The sequence below is a fragment of the Cyprinus carpio genome, chromosome B15 (genome assembly GCF_018340385.1).
Source record: "Cyprinus carpio isolate SPL01 chromosome B15, ASM1834038v1, whole genome shotgun sequence".
Taxonomy (NCBI): Eukaryota; Metazoa; Chordata; class Actinopteri; order Cypriniformes; family Cyprinidae; genus Cyprinus; species Cyprinus carpio.
The window spans coordinates 21,186,791-21,209,418 of record NC_056611.1 but is presented as its reverse complement, the minus strand read 5'-3'; the positions used below and the strand labels follow the sequence as shown (position 1 = coordinate 21,209,418).

At 35.0% G+C, this 22,628-nt stretch overlaps 2 protein-coding genes across 7 annotated transcripts in view; both read right to left on the bottom strand.

Moving 5' to 3' along the window:
* Nucleotides 1-460: 460 nt before the first annotated feature.
* LOC109074274 (relaxin receptor 2-like) lies at nucleotides 461-17,239 on the bottom strand. 4 transcript variants are annotated; one of them, XM_042739759.1, is made up of 15 exons: nucleotides 17,048-17,238; nucleotides 13,360-13,944; nucleotides 12,915-13,013; nucleotides 12,167-12,238; nucleotides 9,119-9,190; nucleotides 8,589-8,660; nucleotides 8,233-8,307; nucleotides 5,796-5,867; nucleotides 5,630-5,701; nucleotides 5,469-5,540; nucleotides 5,060-5,131; nucleotides 3,995-4,209; nucleotides 2,610-3,020; nucleotides 1,247-1,456; nucleotides 461-1,154 (listed from the first exon to the last, which is right to left on the bottom strand). In XM_042739759.1, exons 8-15 carry the CDS (start codon nucleotides 5,804-5,806, stop codon nucleotides 1,069-1,071), a joined length of 1,149 nt encoding a protein of 382 aa, XP_042595693.1. In that variant the 5' UTR covers nucleotides 5,807-5,867; nucleotides 8,233-8,307; nucleotides 8,589-8,660; nucleotides 9,119-9,190; nucleotides 12,167-12,238; nucleotides 12,915-13,013; nucleotides 13,360-13,944; nucleotides 17,048-17,238; the 3' UTR covers nucleotides 461-1,068. The 4 variants fall into 4 exon arrangements, 2 of the variants coding, with proteins under 2 accessions (XP_042595693.1, XP_042595692.1); XM_042739758.1 differs by lacking the exon at nucleotides 461-1,154 and having other exon boundaries at nucleotides 1,409-1,456; nucleotides 2,594-3,020; nucleotides 17,048-17,234; XR_006156587.1 differs by lacking the exons at nucleotides 461-1,154; nucleotides 1,247-1,456; nucleotides 2,610-3,020 and adding an exon at nucleotides 5,215-5,377 and having other exon boundaries at nucleotides 4,147-4,199; nucleotides 5,469-5,539; nucleotides 17,048-17,239.
* Nucleotides 17,240-18,650: 1,411 nt separating this feature from the next.
* Nucleotides 18,651-22,628, bottom strand: part of LOC109074273 (beta-1,3-glucosyltransferase-like) — a 63,202-nt gene continuing 59,224 nt past the window's right edge. Inside the window, exons 12-15 of one of the 3 annotated variants that reach the window (XM_042739755.1) lie at nucleotides 21,539-21,638; nucleotides 21,324-21,395; nucleotides 19,562-19,706; nucleotides 18,651-19,149 (exon numbers count right to left, since the gene is read on the bottom strand). In XM_042739755.1, the coding sequence (XP_042595689.1) occupies nucleotides 18,991-19,149; nucleotides 19,562-19,706; nucleotides 21,324-21,395; nucleotides 21,539-21,638 (476 nt within the window). In that variant the 3' untranslated portion in view covers nucleotides 18,651-18,990. Of the gene's footprint in view, nucleotides 19,150-19,561; nucleotides 19,707-21,275; nucleotides 21,396-21,538; nucleotides 21,639-22,628 lie in introns of all 3 variants that reach the window. The other 2 variants (XM_042739754.1, XM_042739757.1) reach the window with 2 other exon arrangements.

Below are 22,628 nucleotides of genomic sequence, written 5' to 3'. Positions count from 1 at the left end.
CCGTGAAATTAGCGGTTGTCATACAATATATTTTTTTCTCCGATATCCACCAATTATAATCAGGTAGGCTAACCATCAAGTTTTTACGTCGATGCACCTGTTTGTTTACTCTTGACTGCACACAGTTCATTACTGAGTTGAAATATGGTATGCAAACTAAGACTAACAAACGTTTTCGGAGGTTTCAGATACAACTGTACTTGCGTATAGCTTCCGTTCCGGTGGCGTGGCCAAGATGGTCCCCGAGTTGATTGAGTAGTGGTCGATAGTCCTGTTTAATACAGTGTTTACTATGATTGGTAAAATTGCTGAGAAATGTCATAATTGAATAAATGAAAGATGTGATTAAATGCAACCCCATTTTACATACAAAAAACAAATGTCAAATAATTGCAATATAGCCTAATAATAACATTTTGTTGCAGAGAAAACAACATGAAACATTTATTGGGATTTGTCTTTATTTATTGATTTATTTTTATAAATCAATCAATCAGAATATACATATGCAAAATACAAATATATGTCCACCGTTGGCTGTTGCACTGTTTAAAAGTCAACCAATCCTCTGTCAAGACATCTCACAAAACAGATCAGTTTATGATCTGAAAACCCATTGACTAGAAAGTTTGTAACAGATTCAGCCGTTTTAAAAGCCTTTTCTGATGTACTGCAAGAGCACAGTGTCTTGCACTTTATGTTTAATCTTAATGCTTTTTCATTATTGTCCAACAATAATATCTTTAGATACATTTAGGCCTTCATTGAAGCATCTGATTGCAATCCATGATTATGCCTGTTCACCAGCAAAGAGACTCTACCAGGACATTGTCTTTCAGTGCTCCGGCTCTCTATAGATCCACTACAGACAAATACAGTGTCCATAATATAGAACATTTTTATCTATACCTGCCATGATCTGTCTAAAATAGATGTCTGTGGGTTGTAGCTGCGATGGTAGAAAGAAGGCCTTGAGCGATCCGTGTAGATAACAGAGCTGGTGAGGCTCGTGTGATCTTGTTTGAGTGTGGACTGTCTCTGTCAATGGCACCATAAAAGTTCTACCTGTCAACTGGTGGTCAGTGTGTACAGGATGGGATTCAAGGCACTGTTGATGAGGAGGATTAAGATCACCACCCAAGATGTTATTGTTTCTGAGAGAGACATTAAATACAAAAGACATTTTCTTTTCTTTCAGTAAAATATAGTGCATTATTTGTTTCATGTAGCTTTATGACCAACTAACCTAGTATCTCAACTTCCAGCATGGAAAGGATTTTGACCAGGAATATGGGAATCCAGCAGAGGGTGTCAGAGAACACGATGAAGAAAAAAGGGTTTGCCATATTTGCCACATCCCTGTGCAGCCGTCCACGCAGCTCTGTGGCACTGATGCCTGTCTTATAGATGGAGTAAAACATGCTGGCAATGATGAGGAAGGCCACCAGGTTAAGTCCTACAAGTATAAACATAAAACTCTGACTGAACAACAGCACAAGGCATAATGAAAACGGGTCAAAACGGTGAGAAAATGGCCATCTCTGTTCTGTGACTAAGAGGTTTCTTAAGTGTGCCACTGAGAGCAGGCTTAATGTGCTGGAAAATAGCTTTCATCAGTTCAGTATGGTTGGTGTCGTGAATAAACGAGTGCCATCAGTACCAATTAACAATATGTGGCACAAACGCAAGACAGATATTCTTCAGAATACTGAGGTTTAAACAACGTATTCCATACTTTTATAATTTTAGTTTTCTCCACATTTGTTAGTCAAAGTTTCCTGCATCAAAAACAATAATATATGTAATTATAAACTAGCCATCATTTAGTTTTACATGGCATATCCCACTCTGTTTCTGACACATAGAATTAAACAGATGATTTTTGCATGCTATCATTAAGAATAGGTAAATGACATTTGTTATGATTTGCTAATTTCTATGTGTACATAATGAGTAATAATAAAAAAAAAGGTTACATTGTGAAATACACTACCATTCAATAGACTGGGGTCAGCAATATTTTTTTAAAGGAATTAATACTTTTATAAAGATACTTTTATTAAAATTATCAAACATGACAGTAAAGACATTTTTTTTTCAATAAAATGTGTTGTAGTATACACACACAATATATATACACACAACTTTCAACACTGATAATAATGTTTTTTGCACACCAAATCAGAATATTAGAATGATTTATGAAGGATCATGTGACACTGAAGACTGGAGTAAAGGCTGCAAAAAATCAGCTTTGCCATTACAGAAATAAATTAATAATAAATGTTTTAAAATATATTAAAATGAACAACAGTTATATATATATATATATATTAAATTGTAAAAATATTATGACATTTACTGCATTTTTTGATCAAATAAATGCAGCCTTGATGAGTATAAAACACTTACATTAAAAATCTTGTGGCGGTCATACGTTAATAAGCTTAAGGATGTGACATCGCATTTTTTGCAGCTTAGTTTCTATGAATGGTCTTTGTGTACTGGGGAAAGGATTAAGAGTATTGGACTGGAGTAACACTTTTTATTTCAAAAGATCAAAAATATCTGTTATACATCAAATATTCTTTACCAGTGGCAGATATCACCAAGAAAAATTCCAGTGGAATATCCCTTTGCAATGAGCTTTTCCAGACATTCAAAGTGAAGAGGGAAACAGACTCCATTGTGTCCATAATAATTCCCAAACATCTCCTCATTAAGCAGATGCACTGCAGCGATAGAGATACCCAACAGCCATATAGAGGTCAAAACAGTGAAGGTTTGGCATTTGCTTGGTCGCAGGTGGCTGAAAGGAAAAAGAATAACCAGGAACTTCTCCATGGTCAAATAAGTGAGCAGCATGACGGAAACCTCAGAGGACAATATAGCCAGGAAGCCAATGATACGACACTCCAGGCTGTCCATCCACAGCTTGGCATTCTTGTTGTACTCGCCACGGAATTTTACATCAAAGACTCCCACGAAAAACAGATAGACCCCCATCAGGCAATCTGCACCTAGGTACAAATGATGCATTGTGGTAAACAGCTATTACTCACTGGATGCCAGAAGCAGAACTCATTAATGAACAAGTAGCTTCCTGATTTATAATTTGGTCTTGCGCCAGAATGTTGGAGCTATTCCTGCACATATAAAATGTATACAATTTTATTTTTAAAAGACAAATCACAACACCAGCAGGCCAGAAATCAATTTTTACGAGGCACAGCACTAGTACGTGACTGAAGCACATGTGGTAATGACATTGCAGGCTAAAATGGAAGTGCTTCCCATGCCAAACAGGGTGCATTGATTAATGGCACCAGCTCAAGAACTCCAGCAAGAGTTAGAATTGATTACTGAAGGTGATTGTAATAGAAAGTGAATCCTGTGCGAATAGAATTGTTACAAGGTTATAGATTTCCTGTCCAATCACGACAGCCTTTCAAGTTGAATGCCAGGCTGGAGACTGTCAACAGTGAGCCTCTTTGGTTAAAGGGGACTGACAGCAAGAGGACCTGGAGAAAATGCTTTTCAAATATCTTAGACATGCTCTTCCAGAACTAAATAATATTGTCAACTGCTGTAACACATATCTGATTGCTGAAAGCATAGGGGAAAGTTCTTCAGTGAGACGAAATACAATTTTTTTTTTAAGATAAATGGATAACTGAGACATAGCTTGCTATATGTAATGCTTGATGTAATTGAGAGGACATGATGGGTGCAGGAACACTTATAATTTGAGAGCTCAGTGCCCTAGAAAACGGTTTATTTCCAGGAGTGCCAGCTGCTTCTGCTTGCGTCACATAGGTTTCATAACAGTCAGCCAGTTATAGTAGAAATAAACCTTAAAAACAGATGTATGTGCCCTCTGGTGTCATTAATGCTGATCTCTTAAAAGACTTGGCCGCATGCTTTTAACTTATAAAATATATTTAGTGTTAATTATAATGTGGGCATAGGTAAAATATATACCTCTGGTACTCACAGCACAAAACCTTGATGCAAAGAGCATGCAGGATGTTCTCAGCCCGCAGGACTGTCCGCATCCCATTGACAAAGAGGTTTCCAAAGCAGTTGATAAAAGCCATGACCCACACCGACACACGAAGAACCACATTAGCAACCAGATCTTCAAAAGAGTTCGGTTTACACTTTCGGACATGTGGGGCATAAGAGCAGTACTGGAACTTCTTGAAATATCTAACAAAAAATCATATGGAAATTAAATACATAGTTTAGTTAATAGTTTCTTAATGTGTTAAATCACTTAAAGTTAAAGTTCAAACCTTGCTGGCAGATGTTGTAACTACTGCATTCTGAAGGCAACAATCATTTTCTCTGTTCACATTTATATATTTATTGGTTTTATTGTTTTTTTCTTTGGTTTTACTCCTTGTGATGGATGATTAAGGGAATTTGGACTTTGTGTTCCTCATATTTATAATCCTGTGGAACAGCAAGTCATGGCTGGAGAATTTCATGCTCCTAGTCACCCTCAGTGTTGGGTCCGAGTCCACCTTGTCGAGTCCTAGTTTTTTATCAATTGAGTTTAAGTGAGAGACGTTTATTTATGTCTTTTTATATTAAGCTTATGTTGAAAAATATCTGCGTCCAAAATATCCAAGTCCGAGTCCACCCGAGTCCGTCCAAGTCCAAATAATAACTGTGCCCAACATTCATTGGAGAAAAACATTCATTTCATCATGAGATTTTCTCCCCACTTTATTACTCTTTACTCTGCAATTGTTTTACTTCAAGGAAAGGTTAGAATTGTTGTGAATTTTTTGAATGAAAGATCAATAAGATTAATGATGCAGATTTATTTTCAATGCTGCCTTTGCTCGTATTTACCAAGGGTGCCAATATTAGTGGACGGCACTGTATGTGTGTATATATAGAGCTTTACACACTTGACCAACTATTATATACATTATTATGTACATGATATTCAGTATAAAAAAAGTTTAAATATAATAACTCCTCAACTGTGCAGTGAGATATATTTTTTTAAATTCTTCTAATTGAAAGATTAGTGGATTGAAATATTTACATGTAGGAGAGGTTATCCATGTGGTGAAACATGCTTGTCTGGATATTTGGGATCTCCACTTCCTCCAAGCCACTGCAGAAACAGAGTATCCAAGCTTTATTATTAAGTCCTTTATCAGGAGCCTTCGGTTATTCCGCTGACCTCCATCCGCTCACCGTCTACAATCTCTGAGCCTCAGTGATTACTAGAATTTCTGATTCTGGAACACAGCCTGGTCTGCTGTTTGTTTGTTTTATCATCAGTCTGCGCTGCAGCCTGAAACAAGCCCACAAACACTAACTCAGCTCCTTGTGAGACTCATTTTATTTGGAAACCCACCTTTGTTGTGTGGTCATAACAGCATATTAGATTTTTTTTAACATTTATTGATGAAAATCTCATGAAAACTGCAGATAATGCTGTTACTTACAGAGACCGGAGCTGAATTAGGTGGTTAAATTGGCCTGGATGGATGTGGTCCAGTGGGTTTTGGGACAGATTCTTACAAATAAGAAAACACAGCAGGTCATTTTATGCAACAGTTACATGTAATAATGAAGTGTATTTACAGACAGCAGCACAGTTACTCACAGAATCTGCAATGAGTGTAAATCCTTGAATATACTGACTGGAAGTTCCTTTATCAAGTTGCTGGACAGATCCCTGCAAAAGAGAAGAGGACATGTCAAATTAAACTCAATAACCCCTTTGTTTCCATGCACATACTCATTCACAGCAGTGCTTCATCTTCACTTACAGGTCTCCCATCTTACGCAGGGATTGGAAGGTGTTCTCTGGCCAACTCTTGATAAGGTTGGCTCTCAATCACCTAGAAAACAGCAAGGATGAGAAGAGTGAGGATCAACCACATCGGGAGGGTCTTGATCTGGAACTTGTCTCCTTAACTCCTTGTTTCCTTTCTATAAAACTGTCTGTTTTTGGCTGGAGCTTAAAAGTACAGAAACTGATTTTCAAACATAAAGAGGGAGATTTAGTTTTATTGTTTTATTACATGCAACAATAAGTGTTATTATAGTTAACTAAAAATAAAATACAATAATAAAAATAATCACTTCATATACAGTATACATGATATTTAAAGATAACATGAGAGCTGAAGGTCTAAGATGATTTGGCAGGTCTATGTAGATGATATGTCAGGCTTTAAGATGGTCTTACCTGTCCGATCGCTACCACTTTATTTATTTAAACAGGAAGTCATCTCAATTATCACCAGTAAAGTATAGAGTGCCACAAGGATCTGTCCCAGGTCCTCTGCTATTCTAAATATACATGTTGCCCCGTGGTAATATTATTAGAAAATGGTATTAGTTTCCACTTTTATGCTGATAATACTCAACTATACTGTATATCTCAGCGAGACCAGATGAAATTTCTAAATTATCTAAGCTAACAGAGTGTGTTAAAAAAAAATGTGGAAAAAAAAAAATGGATGACCATATTATTTATTAGACCAAAAAACAGTACACAGAATCTCTTGGGTTACAATTTGCAACTAGACAGATGTACTGTTACTTCCTCTACAGTCAAAAATCTGGGTGTTATATTAGACAGCAACTTCTAAAATCTTAGAAACATTGACAAGCTAGTTAATGCATTCATGACCTCTAGACTGGACTATTGTAATGCACTGCTACTGTAGGTGGTTGTCCTGCATCCTCAATAAACAAGCTAAAGGTAGTCCAAAATGCAGCGTAGAGTCTTTACCAGGTCAAGAAAATATGATCATTTTACCCCAATTTTACAGTCTCTGCACTGGCTATCTATTAAGTTCTGTATCAGTTTCAAAATATTATTACCTATAAGGCCCTTAATGGGTTAGCTCCTGCGTACCTAACTAGTCTTCTACCACACTACAATCCATCACGGTCCCTAAGGTCCCAAAACGCTGGACTTTGGTAGTACCTAGGATAGCAAAGTCCACTAAAGGAAGTAAAGCTTTTTCGCTTTTGGCTCCCAAACTCTGGAATACCCTTCCTGATAACTTTCGGGGGGGTCAGACACACTCTTTCTGTTTAAATCTAGATTAAAGACACATCACTTTATCCAAGCATTCAAATAATACATCTCATAATCTTGTACTGCAATTATATCTGATCAAATGCATAGTATTATTCTTTAGCTTGGGTTAAACAAATCAGTTTTGCTTGGTTGGAACAGCAGCTACGCTAATTACGTCTCTATTTGTTTCTCTGTTTTTGATTTACATCCCGTGGTAACTAGGATTTACACAAGCTCCAGTCTGGATCCAGAACACCCAAGAAGAGATGATGGCACCCCCTCAGAGGATCTAAAATGATGCCAATCCTGAAACAAAATACAGAACTACCAAATTTTGCTATAAGTTTGATTGCAACATATAATAATTGCTGTTAATAGTTAATCGTCTGTTTGATTACGTCTTTAATTGATTTTTCCACACATTTCTGCCATATGTACATTAACTGACATAGTCACCACTGATAAGCTACTACTAAATATATTGTAGAAACTTAATTTTCTTTCAAGCTGCTTTGCAACAATTTGTATTGTGAAAAGTGCTATACAAATAAACTTGAACTGAACTTAATTGAAATTTGGTTTCACTCATAGAAACACGTCAGCACATCAGTGAAATCCAACTCATTATGTTGCTCTAGGGCTGTCAGTGACGGATACCATGGCCAAATAGAGAATAACAGTGGCATTAGCGACTGAGAACATACTGTTCTTGCACTACAGAGATGCTATAAAGAAGGATGAGTCCCTAGTAGCATTCAAACCTGTCTGCAATCTGAAAACAGCCAAGTCAAAAAAAAAAAAAAAAAAGAATGCTGAAAGAAATTATACAGATGCATGATGCAAAAAAAAAAAAGAGTCACCAGTCTTTTTTTTTGTCTGAATATGAGACCTACTTTGCACAAAAAAAGTACTTGTGACATGACAACTGGTACAAATGCGCCACAGGCAGTTCAATTGTTTAATCATGCTCAAACACAGTGGGTAACTCTAATGTCTTGTAAGATATCAATTTTTGATGAATAAAGAATAGTAGGCGGTTTCTTTGTACACCAGTATATCATAGCTCTGTTCCAAAACCTGAGCTGCTCCGCTGCCTACTGCCAGCATCTTTTGCATTCAAAATCAAGCAAGTCATGACATTTATATTAAGTAGAAGAGAAGCAGATACTTACAGCCAGCTGAGAAAGGGCACATGGGTGCAGAGTCTGGAGGGTGGAAACTGTTCTAGAGAGGTGTTCACCATTGACCTGAACAGATGATGGGATGAGGTGAGCCGGAACATCATAACAGTCAGCAGAAACCTCATAAAGACATTCAAAACTACAGTGCACAGACTTAAATCAGTTGCAAAGCAAATATTATATTTTTCAGAGCAATTTTTTTTGTGACTGAATCAGCTGGGTTGGAATTATGAAACACGCTGATACTGAAGAGCAGCACTTCACACTCAAATAACTGGATTTGTTTAAACAAAAGGAGGAAATGAACAAGTCCAACACTTCATAAATGAAGATTGATTAAGACTTACAGGAAAAAGAGGGAACTCAGGCCAGTATATGTGTTGGCTGTAATTCTTGTTATGGGATTGTCATCCAAAATCCTGAATAGGATGAAATAACACTTCAAAACCTGCAAAAATGTCTCTAAACCTACAGCCAAAATAATGCATTTTGCTGCCTTTCCTAATTCACCCTGAGAACTTGCAGATTCAGTACAGCTACTGTTCTAAAGTTTGTTTAAAGTTTTTAAAGAAAAAAAAGTTAAAAATTCAGCAAGGGCACATTAAATTGATCAAAAGTTACAGTAAAGTCATTCGTAATGTTACAAATCTTTTTAAATAAATGCTGTTTTAAGTTTGTTTGTTTGTTTTTTTACGGTAAAACATTATGAAACTGTTTCCAACATTAATAATACACTGATTTGAACCCTAAACCAGCATAATGAAATTATGCTGGTTTAGACTATATGACTGATGTAATCAATTTGGAAGATGGCAAGATAATTTTTCATATATGAACAGCATTTACAGCTTGCTGATGTGTTGAAGGTTGTACTCACAACCACTTGAGTTCATGAAGATCACTGAACAGTCCAGGGGAAAGAAAGGAGATGCAGTTCTGGCTCAAAGATCTTCAACACAAGATCAAGCAAATACAAGTGCTCATTCATGTCGATATATCTTCCTATTTATTGTATTAGATAAGGGTCATGAATACTGTCTGAATAAATTTTTTTATTTGAAGAATTAGAGAAGTTAATTGAATTTTCTTTGTTGAAATTATATTCTCTTTCATTGAAATTATTTTTTGTAGTCCATTAAAGCAGTATGTTTGCATTTTTACTCTCACAGTGTTTCTGCTGTGGCTCTATACAGACAACAAAGTGATTTCTGGGTTACCACGTTAAATATTTATAATGGCTTTGAATTATGAAAACATTAGGAGAGGGTCATTGATAATTATTCATGAAATCGATTTACATGAGAAGGAGGATTAATTAATCAATATGAAAAAGAAGCTAAACAATGGAGTGGCTACAATACAAATTTCTTTAATTATAAAACTGTACTCTCACTAGCTCTCGATTAGCTTTTCTCCTTGACACAGAAATACAATTGTACAATCTTTCAAATAACTCCACAATGACTGACCTTTCATGTTTGATTTAATGCCAAGCCATCTCAAGGTCTGAATTGCATTGAAACACCCTTTTAGCTTCCTAGCTTTTCTTAGTTTAACAATCAGACAGCAGCTTGAACTTAGTTTGAAATAAATTTTAATGTCACACAGTGGTGTTCCCAGTCCATCGAGGCGGAAAGAAAAATAACTAAATTAAGTACTCGCATAGTTTGCACTTTAAACATTTATTCATTAACGATATAAATCACTTCTATTTAGAGCAGCACTTTCAGTTTGGTGTGTTTATGAAAATGTTAATGACTCAATACACCTGTTATTGCATATCCACTTCCTTTCTAATACTCTAATGATATATATATATATATAAATAATTACAATCATAAAACTAGGGTTATTTAAAAAAATAAATAAATTAAAACTTTTATTCAGCAAGGATGCATTTAAGTGATTAAAAGTGACAGCAGATTATTAAAATATTACAGAAAAATCTATTTCAAACAAATGGTGTTCATTTAAACATTTTCTTATTCCAATAATCCTGAAAAAAATGTATTACAGTTTCCACAAAATATTAAGCGGTTTCATACAATCATTTTTAGCATTGATAATCATTATAAATCAGCATATTAATTATGATATCTTAAGATTTAATAAAATAAAATATTTTAAATATTACTGTTTTTTAGAGGCTTTATTCAGAAAAATTTAAATATCTTACAGACCTAAAACCTTTGAAAGGAAGTGTACAGTTTATTCTATTAAAAAGGGGACCAAAATGACAGCACGGGTCATTCCATGAAAACGGTGCCCTTTGTGTCCCTAAGAAATAATCAAACATAGATTTAATATAACAAATAAATGTGCAATTTAAAAACATAACAATACTATGCATGCTTTCATCAATATTACATAAAACAGTCAATTAAATATTATTTTAAATAATTTAAATATTATTTATGTTGATAACAAGGTTTTTGGCCTGTCCCTTACACTATGATTTTTCTTTTTCAGCAGGACATTTAATTTGCAAAATCAAAGCAAAATGCTATTAAAAAATCACATTTGCTTATTGTTCTAAATATAGTCTCATTGTTAAGCAATGTTTTTTGGCATAAGTATGCATTTTTTTTCTAAATATAAATAATTTTATTGGTGTCCCCTGATTTCGTGTCAGCATTGTTACCCTCATCAAAAAACCCATGTCATTTCTAGGAGGCTACATCATCTCTCAACCAGGATTCCTACACTTAAAACACAAGCATGTTTCTCTCTCACTTCTGTAATGTTCAATTTTTTATGATTTATTAGGCTTGACTGAGGAAGGGGGGCACCTTCAATCCTGTTACATTTTTAATACTGTAACCATTTTTAAATTTTATGTTTGAACAATTATTTGTTATAATTTTTTTTTAGAAGTGTAATCTGTTCATTTTTTAAATTTAGTGTTTTTTTGAAATTAGCAAATTAGTTTGAAATCGTCAAACCTGTTACTAGAGTAAGAGGCTTTGACGTGGGTAACAGGGAAGACACTGATTAGGTTTGACCCTGTTTTTAAAGATTGTCTGTGTACATTTCAAACAGTTTAAAGGTCACCCTCTGTATATTATAGAGCTAATGCCTACATCATTCAGTGGCATATGACTTCTAATTAAACTATAGTAACTAGTAATGCTTGTGTTGGTAACAGGGTTGACAAAAATACCAAAACATGAGGTAGAAAAATAGACATAAAATAATAACTTACATAGCCTGAGATGGCACAATACAATTTCTTGTCTTCATTTCATGGATATTAAAAAATATTGATTAAAGTTATTTTATTTTTCACTTTTTTTAGAGTGGAAAAGTAAGTGATTTGATGGTGTTTTTTTTTTATTACTTTTTTGTTAATCATTTGTGAAAAGTACCAGCTGTTACATAAATTATCATTACTCTCCATTGGCGTAACGCTGACATCTTAAAAAAAAAACATTCTGTAAGTGTTTGTTGCCTTACTCTTGTCCATATTGGTTTATACTAGAAAGCAGATCTGCTAGTTCTTTAATTGGCTCGTTAATCACCAGACAGCATCACATAGAATCCAGGGTTTAATGGAAAGCTGTAAAGCAACCTGCCAATACTGAGATTAACAAGCAGCAGCAAGCTCAATTTAAATGAAGGTGACCATGGCCTCATCATAAAAGCTTCAGTGGATTCAGCAGAAAGCTGATCATAAATGTTAATCAGCTCTATGCAGGAACCAATTGTTTTTGTACCACATAAATGTGGCATTAGCTGTACAGGTTGACAGTTCCATTATACAAGCCCCAGAGTTGATTTGTGGCTTTAGTAAAGCAAGGTCAATGCATACCAAAGTTACACCATCTATCTTGGGCAGGTTTTATGAAATCAATTACACTTTATGTGACAGAAAGAGGAGCTTGTCTGGATCAGAAGAAAGGCTCAAGAAATGCTTATTCATACTTACAGCCTCTGTAGTTTTATGTATTTGATGAAAGCCTCATCGGGTAACACGTGAATCTTGTTGCTCTTCAACAAACTGCCAAAAAGCAACACAAATAGCCAATTAAACACTCAAAAATGTTTCATCTGTGTATTGAAATGAAGAAAATAAATAAAAAAAACACCCTCAAAACTGATATAGCATATACTGCTAACAATTTGTAATTTAGGTGAATGTTCTCATTTGCATATTGTGCCATCAAAACAAGATTTACAGATTTTACAAAATTCCTGCCCATACATGCTCTCAAGTTTTTCTAAATATACTTTTCAGAAAATAGCTGTAAGAATATAATCTTTTTATTTTACAATTCAGATTTTTTTTTCTGAAGTTCTGAGTCTACATCTCACAATACATTTTTATTTATTTATTTTTTTGCCACAAAATTAAAAAGTGAAAATCTCACAATACATTTTTATTTATTTATTTTTTTGCCACAAAATTAAAAAGTGAAAAGGGTAATTGAGCATTTTTTATTTCAAAGTTATGAAAGCTAAGTTCAGTTTCTGACTGGTTGTTTGTTGCTTAACAGCTGACTGTTACATTACAATTCAGACTGTTCCAAAAAAAACAGTGCTAAACCTGCCCCCGAGTTTTTTACATAGTCATTTTTAATGTGAAGGAAAATTCAGCCTAGAATTTTAACAATTAGACATTTATCATTTATAAAATGAATGTTAAGAACACAAATTTGCAATGGAAGGTTGCGTACAGGGACGTACTGACACCTGTGGAATGGATCTCAAACTGACATGCACACAGTGGATATCAGTGTTAATGCACTGCCAGAGATCAGGGTACTGCTCCACTTCTGCAAGGCAGGACAGAAAAGAGAGACACACAAAAACACACATTCAGATTCTAGTTTTGGCAATGCAGACCAAAACTATGTATTGGAGGTTTGTGTAGAGTGACAACCAAAATATTATTAACAATTAACTATAATGCATTGTTTTACTTTGTAGCAAATTTTCTAAAATACATTTTAAATAAATTATACATTTGAACTTGTAACTTTTATTGCAAGTGACATAAATATTGCACAGTGCATTGGATATAGTTTAGGTACATTCTGTACTAATACATGCAGTTTTAAGACTGTGTTTCTAAGAGAGCAAACTGTTAAGAGGTAATGACGGGATTAAGTGTAAATTTACGGCAGTCTGTAGCAAGATCTTGTGGATAAACCCTTTTAAAAGTCTGGTCGAAGAGATCTGCCCAGCCACTGTTGTCTCATTCAGAGAGATGGACATCGATGAGAGTCAACATAAGACAAGCGCACACACACACACACATACACACACACACACACACACTCATTTATACAAAACACACATACACTTATAGGTTAATATAAACATCAACATCTCTGCCATTAAATTTTGCATTTCATTTTTCAATTATAAAGATAAACTTTTTTTTTTTTTTTATTACATTGGGAAGATACAATTCACAAAAAATAACATTTTAAATTTAAGAGTAATTTAAGAGTTTGAAAGGTGTTTGAAAATCTCAGAAAACATTATAGTTGTGATAAAGCCCTTATGACCAATCAGAAATGCAGTAAATATAGATATGCTACACGTGAGATGTCTGTATTTATAAACAGCTCTGACGACAGTTGTCCTCATCAGCTCCGTTGGGACAGACGTTTTGGCTGTTGCAGTGCAGAACCTGTGGCAGACAGATGCTCATATTGCCACATGGAAAATGACCCACCGGACAGTCTTGCTCCAGACCTGCTGCTGGGACAAAATACAAAAAAAGGCTTAGGAATCACTTTCAAAGTTAAGGTATTAATGCAATCAAATAATCAAGGTGTCCTTCAGATGTAAATGTACAGTCGGGTGGTCTAAGTGCAGTAAGTTTCTTTTTCTTTTTATCCTCCCAAGACCTTGATCATGTCTTATGTGATTATACATCCATCTTTACATTTACAAATCAGTACTTAACTATAATAATATTATAGGTCATTGAGGATACTTAAGGCTTTAGTAAAATAATGAGCAATAAGCAATCTGTAATTATGAGATATGAAGTGATACAAGCCAGACAATGCTAATCTCCAAATACACATCAAAATGCTTCGGGAAAAGGGACCGACTGTGCAGATTATGTCAAAAATAAACCCATTTCCTTTGAGTTTTAGATAATAAAGACTCTTACTCCTCCATATGTGGTGGCACATTCTTCAGAGACAAGAACATTAGACTGGAATATTCATATGAGCAATCAGTGCAAATCTCTAATGCAAATTATTTTTGACAGCAATAAGGTGCATTGTGGTAAAAGAGAAGAAAATAAAGAGGTGAGGAGAGAGATATCAAACCATAAAGATATCTGCTTTCTTATAGGATTCATACATATTTATGAGGCAAAAGTGAATTTTAAAGAATGATGTAGATATATAATGAATTTAGGGAGGGTGATTTTTCTTTGACCTCTGTAACATGTCTTGTAACTCTCTGTGCAGTACGTGTCTTGGAATGTCTCGAAAGAGTGTTCGAGACATTATGCCATCTGTGAAGGAAGCCAGTCAACAGCTTGTGGTCTCATATTTAGGCATCTTTTACTATACTGAGCCCAAGAATCATTATCAGTATAGACTTAAATTCGCAATGTATTAATACTCAAGCACTATCAAACATATTTGACTTTGGTTTTTTGGAAGTGTATTCACAATCCTTTTGCAGAAATGTCTTTCTTAATACACTCTGAACAAAAATTCCAAAAGGGTGTTTTTGCAGCGATGCGTGCCACAGAAGAACCATTTTGGGAATCTACACAAAACCTTTCAGTAACCAATCTTTAAAAGAACCATGGTTTACCTTTTGTGCAATGGAAAGGTTTCACTGGATGATAAAGATTCTTCTTGGAACCATTAAGGGCAATAAAGAACCTTAATTTTTTGGAATGTAGCTGAGCATAACAGAGCGTAACAAACACTGGCCTAATTTACAGCAGTATTGCCAAGAACAGTATTTATACATTAAATGTATACCTACATACATTTACTGTATTTTGGATTATTGACTGATAAGACTATTCAATTTTATAGAAAACAGGACCATATCCATTTAATTTAATGCAAATTTGGTATTTATAATCTTATTCAGTGTTTTTTTGAATGCAATTACATCAAACCTAACCCCTTGAACCATCTCCTCATGCAAAATAGTTTGAAACATACACCTGTTCCTCAAGAGCTAGAATGACTCGCCCAATTTACAGCAATATTAAAAATAGTTATAAATATTATTTAAGATTGTGGATAAATATAGGCTGCATTTAATATTACTCATGATCAAGATCTCTCAAGACTATTATCCCTTAAAACCAAGGTTTATAAAACATGACCTTATCAAACCTCGGATCTAAATTTTGGATTTCAGTGTCCAACATGCCTCAGGTCAGGTGTTACAAGATGTTTTAATGTGGTACAGCACAATTTACATTTTTCCATTAGTACTGAAGGAATATTCAGCTATTATATTCAGCATCATTATAACATCTTCAGCATCATTATAACATCTTTGTTTCCAGTCATTTAACTGAAGTTTCAGCTTGATTTTACTCACCATTAATTAAATATAACGAGTTTGAAAAAGCACAATGAACTTATAACTGCAAGTCTGGCACCACTTAAAAATGTCACACGAACATGACTGGATTTGATAAGGTCATGGTTTATATAAAGGTCATGTTTTATATATAATGTGGTTGAATGGATCAATAATGGTCATGAATAAGATATTTATAATCCAATAATACGAAATGTAGCCTATATTTAATATAAACAATATATAACATCAAAAAAGCAAATTAAGTATTAACGTTACATTTTAGTAGGTTAATTCTATTCCTGAAATTCCTATAAAATCAATTCCTAAATGCATGAAATAAGATTATTTTCTTCTAAGATAACCCAGCTATGCTTTACTGAAATGGTTAATTTCTTACCTTTGATTGTTGTTATCGATATAGTGAACAATATCCATATCAAATATAAATCCGATGTAAAAACGCAAATAGCTGCAGAATGAACCGAACTCATTGTGGCGTCGTGCCAGTCGTACATGCCCACATGAGTGCAATTACATTTTGTCCAAACACTGAGCTAAAAAATCCTGATATCTGTCTAGCATCGTAACTGTTGATAGTAAGAATAAAGACAGGAACGCATTTCTGTGTGGATGAAACGCAATGAGGTTCCCGCGCAATTCAAGAGGACAAAAGCGCCTATATCTGATCGTAGAGTGAGTTTAGGACAATACAGGTAGAAGCCAGACACATCTTATAGCTAATGCAAAAAGTTTGTCCAGCAGGGGAGAGAGAGAGAGAGAGAGAGAGAGAGAGAGAGAGAAAGAGAGAGAGAGAGAGAGAGAGAGAGAGAGAGAGAGAGAGAGAGAGAGAGAAAGAGAGAGCAAGAGAGCTGTGCATTAGACTCATCCTCTTCTTTTGTGGTTGCTATGGAACCTGTTGTCGGTTAACTAGTCTTATATGTTGTTGTCATATGAGATGTTATCTATCTATCTATCTATCTATCTATCTATCTATCTGTCTATCTATCTATCTATCTATCTATCTATCTATCTATCGATTCATCTACTGTATCTATTTTTCTATCCATCATCCATGATTTTGTTCATCTTTTCTTTTATCCATCTATCCATAATCCATCATTTGATCTATCTATCTATCTATCTATCTATCTATCTATCTATCTATCTATCTGTACATCATTTTATCTAAAATTTGCAATCAGCATTTCATTGAGAAAGTTTTGACAGTTACTTGTAAGGGATAGTTCACCCAAAAATGAAAATTCTGTCATTACATACTCACCCTCATGTTGTTCCAAAACCATAAGACCTTTGTTCATCTTCGGAGTGCAAATTCAGATATTTTCATAAACATAGTAAGGACTTCAGTAAAACAGTCCATGTGACATCAGTGGTTCAACAATCCTTCTTCTCTGTGTCACCTTAGCACCATTATGGAGAGTATCATGAGGCATGCACATGCTTTCCTCTGCACGCAAACAAGGTGTGTTCTACGTCAGCAGCACCACATGCACATGCTTTCCTCTGCACGCAAAAATTAAGGTTGAACCACTGATGTCACATGGACTATTTTAACGATGTAATTAAGGTTGAACCACTGATGTCCGTGGTAGTACCCTTGCTGTCTATGGATGGTCAGAGAGCTCTCGGATTTCCTCAGAAATATCTTAATTTGTGTTCCTAAGATGAACAAATGGCTTGCGGGTTTGGAATGACACAAGGGTGTGTTCTACGTCAGCAGCACCACACGCAGAATTTTCATTTTTGTAGATGCAAGTTGCTTTTGACTGTGCAGATGCTGTTTTGGAAATTTGTTCAGAAACAGTCATCATAAGGTGTATAAATTACACAGTTGACCTTTAAAATGTATGATGCTTTATCTATGGCTAGAATAATCTATTAAAGGTGACATCCGATGCAAAATTCACTTTCACATGGTGTTTAAACTTAAATGTGTCTTGCCAGTGTGTGTACACACAACCACCATATAATAATTAAAATCCACCCAGTTATTTTTTTTAAATCCCCACAAAGCATAAGCACTTTCTCTCAAACAAGCAGTTCACAGATTCTGGCCCCACAAAGTGATGTCCCACGGCTGTTGACGGCCACTGGTGTTTTATCACAGACCTGCCCTGAGTGAGCTGTGAACAGTCTGCCATTGTTTGGACTCCGGAGCAGGTACAGACAAGAATGTCTCCTAAATGACTGAGGTGTTTTGTTGTTGGATGTAATGAACATAGCAGTCGTCATTTACTTCCAACATATGAGCCGCTAAAGACGCAGTGGATTACTTTTGTTTTTGAAGGAAATGCGCCCCCCGATCTACCTTAATGTGTTTATGTTTGTGCAAATCATTAATGATTCAGCTTTACCTCCAGAAGAAATGAGTACGAGATGTTTTTTTAATTAATCTTTTAAAATCACCTTTCCTAATAATGTGCTAGTTAGCAAGTTCCACGACGAAAGAAGACAGAAGAGAGGGGCGGGGTGAGAAGTAGCTCATTATCATTTAAAGGGACATGCACTGAAACAGGTCGCTGTGAATAGAGCTGTTTTTGACAAGGTAAAAAGGGTGTTGTTTTACACTGCCAGTGAGAAATTTTAACAAAAGTATGTTACAGACTTTTCATTAAGATCATCTGACATTTACAGTAAATCACATTCAAAAACATCCAAGAACATCATCACTAACTAAAATAATAATGTTCCTCATAGTGATTCATCATATGCATTTTTTTTTTTTTACTATTTCTGGATCTGTGCACCACTGTGGGCCTAAAATGACCACACAACACAAGCACTTCATGACAAGCGTCTCATTAGTTATGAGATGCAGCTGCTTTTGTGTTTAATACTGAAATCAGGACACTGCAAAAAACAGATTTAAGGCAACAGGACTTGAAGTTTATTATAAATTCCAACATTATAATTCACAAATAATTCCAATCTTTTAGAAAACAAATGAGTTTAAAAATAAACCTACAAATAACCTTGAACAGGTTCTGATAATCGTGTAATATAAATATTTCAGAAATGTTTCTCCAACAAACATTTAAGACATGCAACACAGTTAAGAACATTCATACAGACCAGAATGCACCCTTCCATTCATGTTTGTGCAAGATTCACTATATAGAAAACATAAGAAGAATGAAGGATGCGCAGTGATGACACAGACCAGACATACACACATTACTATTCTCACACATACAAACACAGACACTATAATTCATCCTTAGTGTTTTTCTGTAGTCCTTCTGTGTGTTTGTCATCCTTCAACCACTTGTTGAACACTGCAATAGGGTCTATGTTCCAATGTTTGTGGAAGGAAATGGGGGTCTGGTGGGCCAAAAACTCCTTTGCATAATCTTCTGGACGAGCCTGAGACAGAATTCAAAAACAAGGACTTTTTTTAGGATTAGTGTAACCCAGTGAAACTACTACTGTTCCTAACTTCCTGATATTTGGTGCATTAAAAGAAACCCTGAGAAAGAACATCTTCGCATACACTAGTGAAGTGACATTTCGTTTAAAAATGTGATGTGAGGTCTGACTGAGCTCAAATGGGTTTTAGAAAAGTAGTGGAAGTCTGTGCTACATTAAAGTTTGGTTATACAGCACTGCTTAAGACCTTTAGTGACACAACCGCTCTGCTAGCATAAATTACTTGGAAAGAAAAACATTTGATAAATGATGTAAATCATTTTCAGTATAAAAAAAAAAAAAAAAAAAAAAAAAAAAAAAGAAGTCCGTGGTATATCCTTATTTGGATTAGATAAAAGTGTGTGTGTACCTGGTGGAAGAGGGGACTGTGTGTGACAGGAACTCGTAGAGCATTGAGACACATGCCCAAAACCATGTCATCGGGAGCATCGTTACTGTAGCACTTACAGCCACTCGCCAACAGCTGGACCACAGCCTCTCGACTGAATACCATCCTGTACCAGACACAACACAGCAGCACAGAATACTTGACTTCTCCAATGCAGGATTTTAAAAACAACTGAATACACCTTTATTGAGTGCTGTGATATGTAATATTGATTTATCATTGCAGGGTTTGTGAATCCCACATGAGAGGTTGTTGCATGTGCACACAGTCACTTACGGTAAGCTCATTTCTGCAGGAACTGTTTCCAAATATGCTAGCAAATTGCACAACATGTTGGCATTTATCTATAGGGGGCCAAATAAGAGAGCTCAGTTTGCAAATGTGGTTGGTGCACTTTGTCGTCACCTCTGTGATTTGTAATGTTACATTGTCGTTCGTCACCTCTGTGATTTGTAATGTTACATTGTCGTCATGGCAGTGGATTTTAACATTACTGATGACTGTTTGTATTTACACTTTTTACTGATGACTGTTTGTATTTACACCAAATTATGTATTTACTGATTTTGGTATTTTTTGACTTGAAGGCCTACTGAGTAACACTGGAAGGCCCACCATATTGGATAGTTTATTTGATATTTCTGCTGCCTTTATGAAATTTTTTTTATTAATAGAAACTGGGAATGCTGATATATTTAATTACACATGATTCAGTTTGCGATTCTATATAATTAAAAAATATTTTCAATAAAAATAATAGTTATCAATGAAAAAAAAATTATTTCAGTTTAAACCTCAGTTTTTTTTCTTCTTTTGTAAGTTTTGATTTTCATTTTTCCGTATATAAATAAATGGTTATAAAATAACGCAATTTTCCGTGAATCTTATATACTCACAATTTTTTTCTGATTATTTTATTTTTAAAATTGTTCCCTATTTATATAATTTTTAAAAAAAAAAATTATTTTTGGATATGCAGCAAATTAATAATGAAGTTTTTACTCATTGGGAAGAACTTATAACTTGCAACCATGTCACATGTGGACTGAAAAGGTGTGCAGGATCCTCAATTATATATTTATTTATTATAATGAATATAATTAAATGATTTAAAACACAATTTAATACTCTATTGTTTTTTGGACTTCAAATTAGGGATAAATCAATATTAAAATTGTGGCCAATAATTATTTAAAACTGATAAATGGTCGATACTAAATACCATTTCATTAAAGTACACACACACACATACACACACACAAAATAAAATTAATGGTTTTAAAAGCCTTAAGTAAATGTATGCATCACAATATTACGATATACAGTATGAAAAATAAATATTCATAGATGTATAATAGATTTATGGAACATTGCATTTAACAGTGTTACTATTTTTAAGGTTTTTAAACTAAGATTAACTTTGAGTGTTCAACAAGGGTACAACAATGGAAATCTAAATCTAAAAACAGAGGAAAAAAGCATGAATAATAAAATATCCCATATCAATAAATTAAAACATCTCTTGCTCTTTCTCTCAGCTGATTAATGATTCATTTTAATTTATACAAAAGTGTCCAATATAACTCACCTCATAGCTTTAAATGTGTTTAGGACACATCGTTACATCAAATAATGTCAAAAGCTGTTTTTTTTTCACAGTGAAGCAGACACTCACCCCCCACCACCAGTGATGTAACTGTATCCTCCCTGACCCAGTCCATACCCATAGCGCTCTCCCAGACACACCGGCTCACTGGAGTCATAGCAGCTCAGCAAGGCTTGCAGTCTGGGCAAGCTGTGAGAACCAAACACATTATGCCACCCACCAACGTGTAAATTGCTACAAACACCACAGATTCCTTGTAAAGTCATGCCATTTCCCAGAAAACAGGCACATGCTGCCTACATGTACACAAGCTGACAGCTGAATAGGCTTACCTTATAAGAGTATCATCATCTACAATCAACAGCCAATCGGTATTAGGCACGTGATTGCTCAAAAATCTCCTCAAGATGGCGAATGTTTTCCCACAGTGACCTGCAAGTAGATAAAAGTACGTAATGTGTTGGAAACGTACAAGAAAAGTCTGCAAGCACCTTTCAAAACATAATCAATGTTCTTCAAATCCAGCTACCTTGTGTTTTTTTAAATACCCAGAGGCGAGTTGACTTTGTCTGACTTTGCTGAGAGCTTTACAATTCAGCCCTCCACCTCACCGCTGTCATTCAGCTGTCCGAAGAAACGGAATGGAATGAGAACGGAATGTTATATTTCCATTATGTACCCTTCGGATAAGTACCGCAGACATGATGTGATATCAGCGAGTATGTGAGGGAAATGTTTTCCTAAGCACACAATCAGATTGTGATATTGAATAGAGAATGTGCACCGTCAGGAGAAAGGCAAGACCCTGAAGGAACTGTACGCTTAGCAGAACGAAGAAACTGCACTGGTGACAATAATGCCAGAAAAACAATGACGGCTAAGGGAAGAGAACAGAACAAAATGTGCTGCCTTCAGACTTCACAGGGAGAACAGGACACTCTCCACAACAAATATCCTAAAATAAAGATAGATAGATAGTTAGATAGATAGATAGATAGATAGATAGATAGATAGATAGATAGATAGATAGATAGATAGATAGATAGATAGATAAATTAGGGTCTTTGATCACTCTCTTTCATTACTATCTGTCATGATTAAAAACAAGAATCCTGCTGATTTGACAAGAACAAGAGAGAAAATGAAGAGAATCCACAGAAGAGGGTTCTTAGCCAGAGACATCATGTCAAACTAACACCCTTATAAATAAACAAGTAAGGAGAACATGGGAACAGAATGTGCCAAGAGCTTTTTAACATCAAAAAGAAGGGAGAAGGTGATCAAACGAACAACTGACCCATCAGAAGCTACTTCAAATAAAGTTTTACTTTTGACTGAGTTTTGGAAAAAAAAAACAGCAGAAAAGAGAGTGCTAGAGGGCATTCTATTGAAATAAGGTGCTCAGCTGAATGGACAAAATGG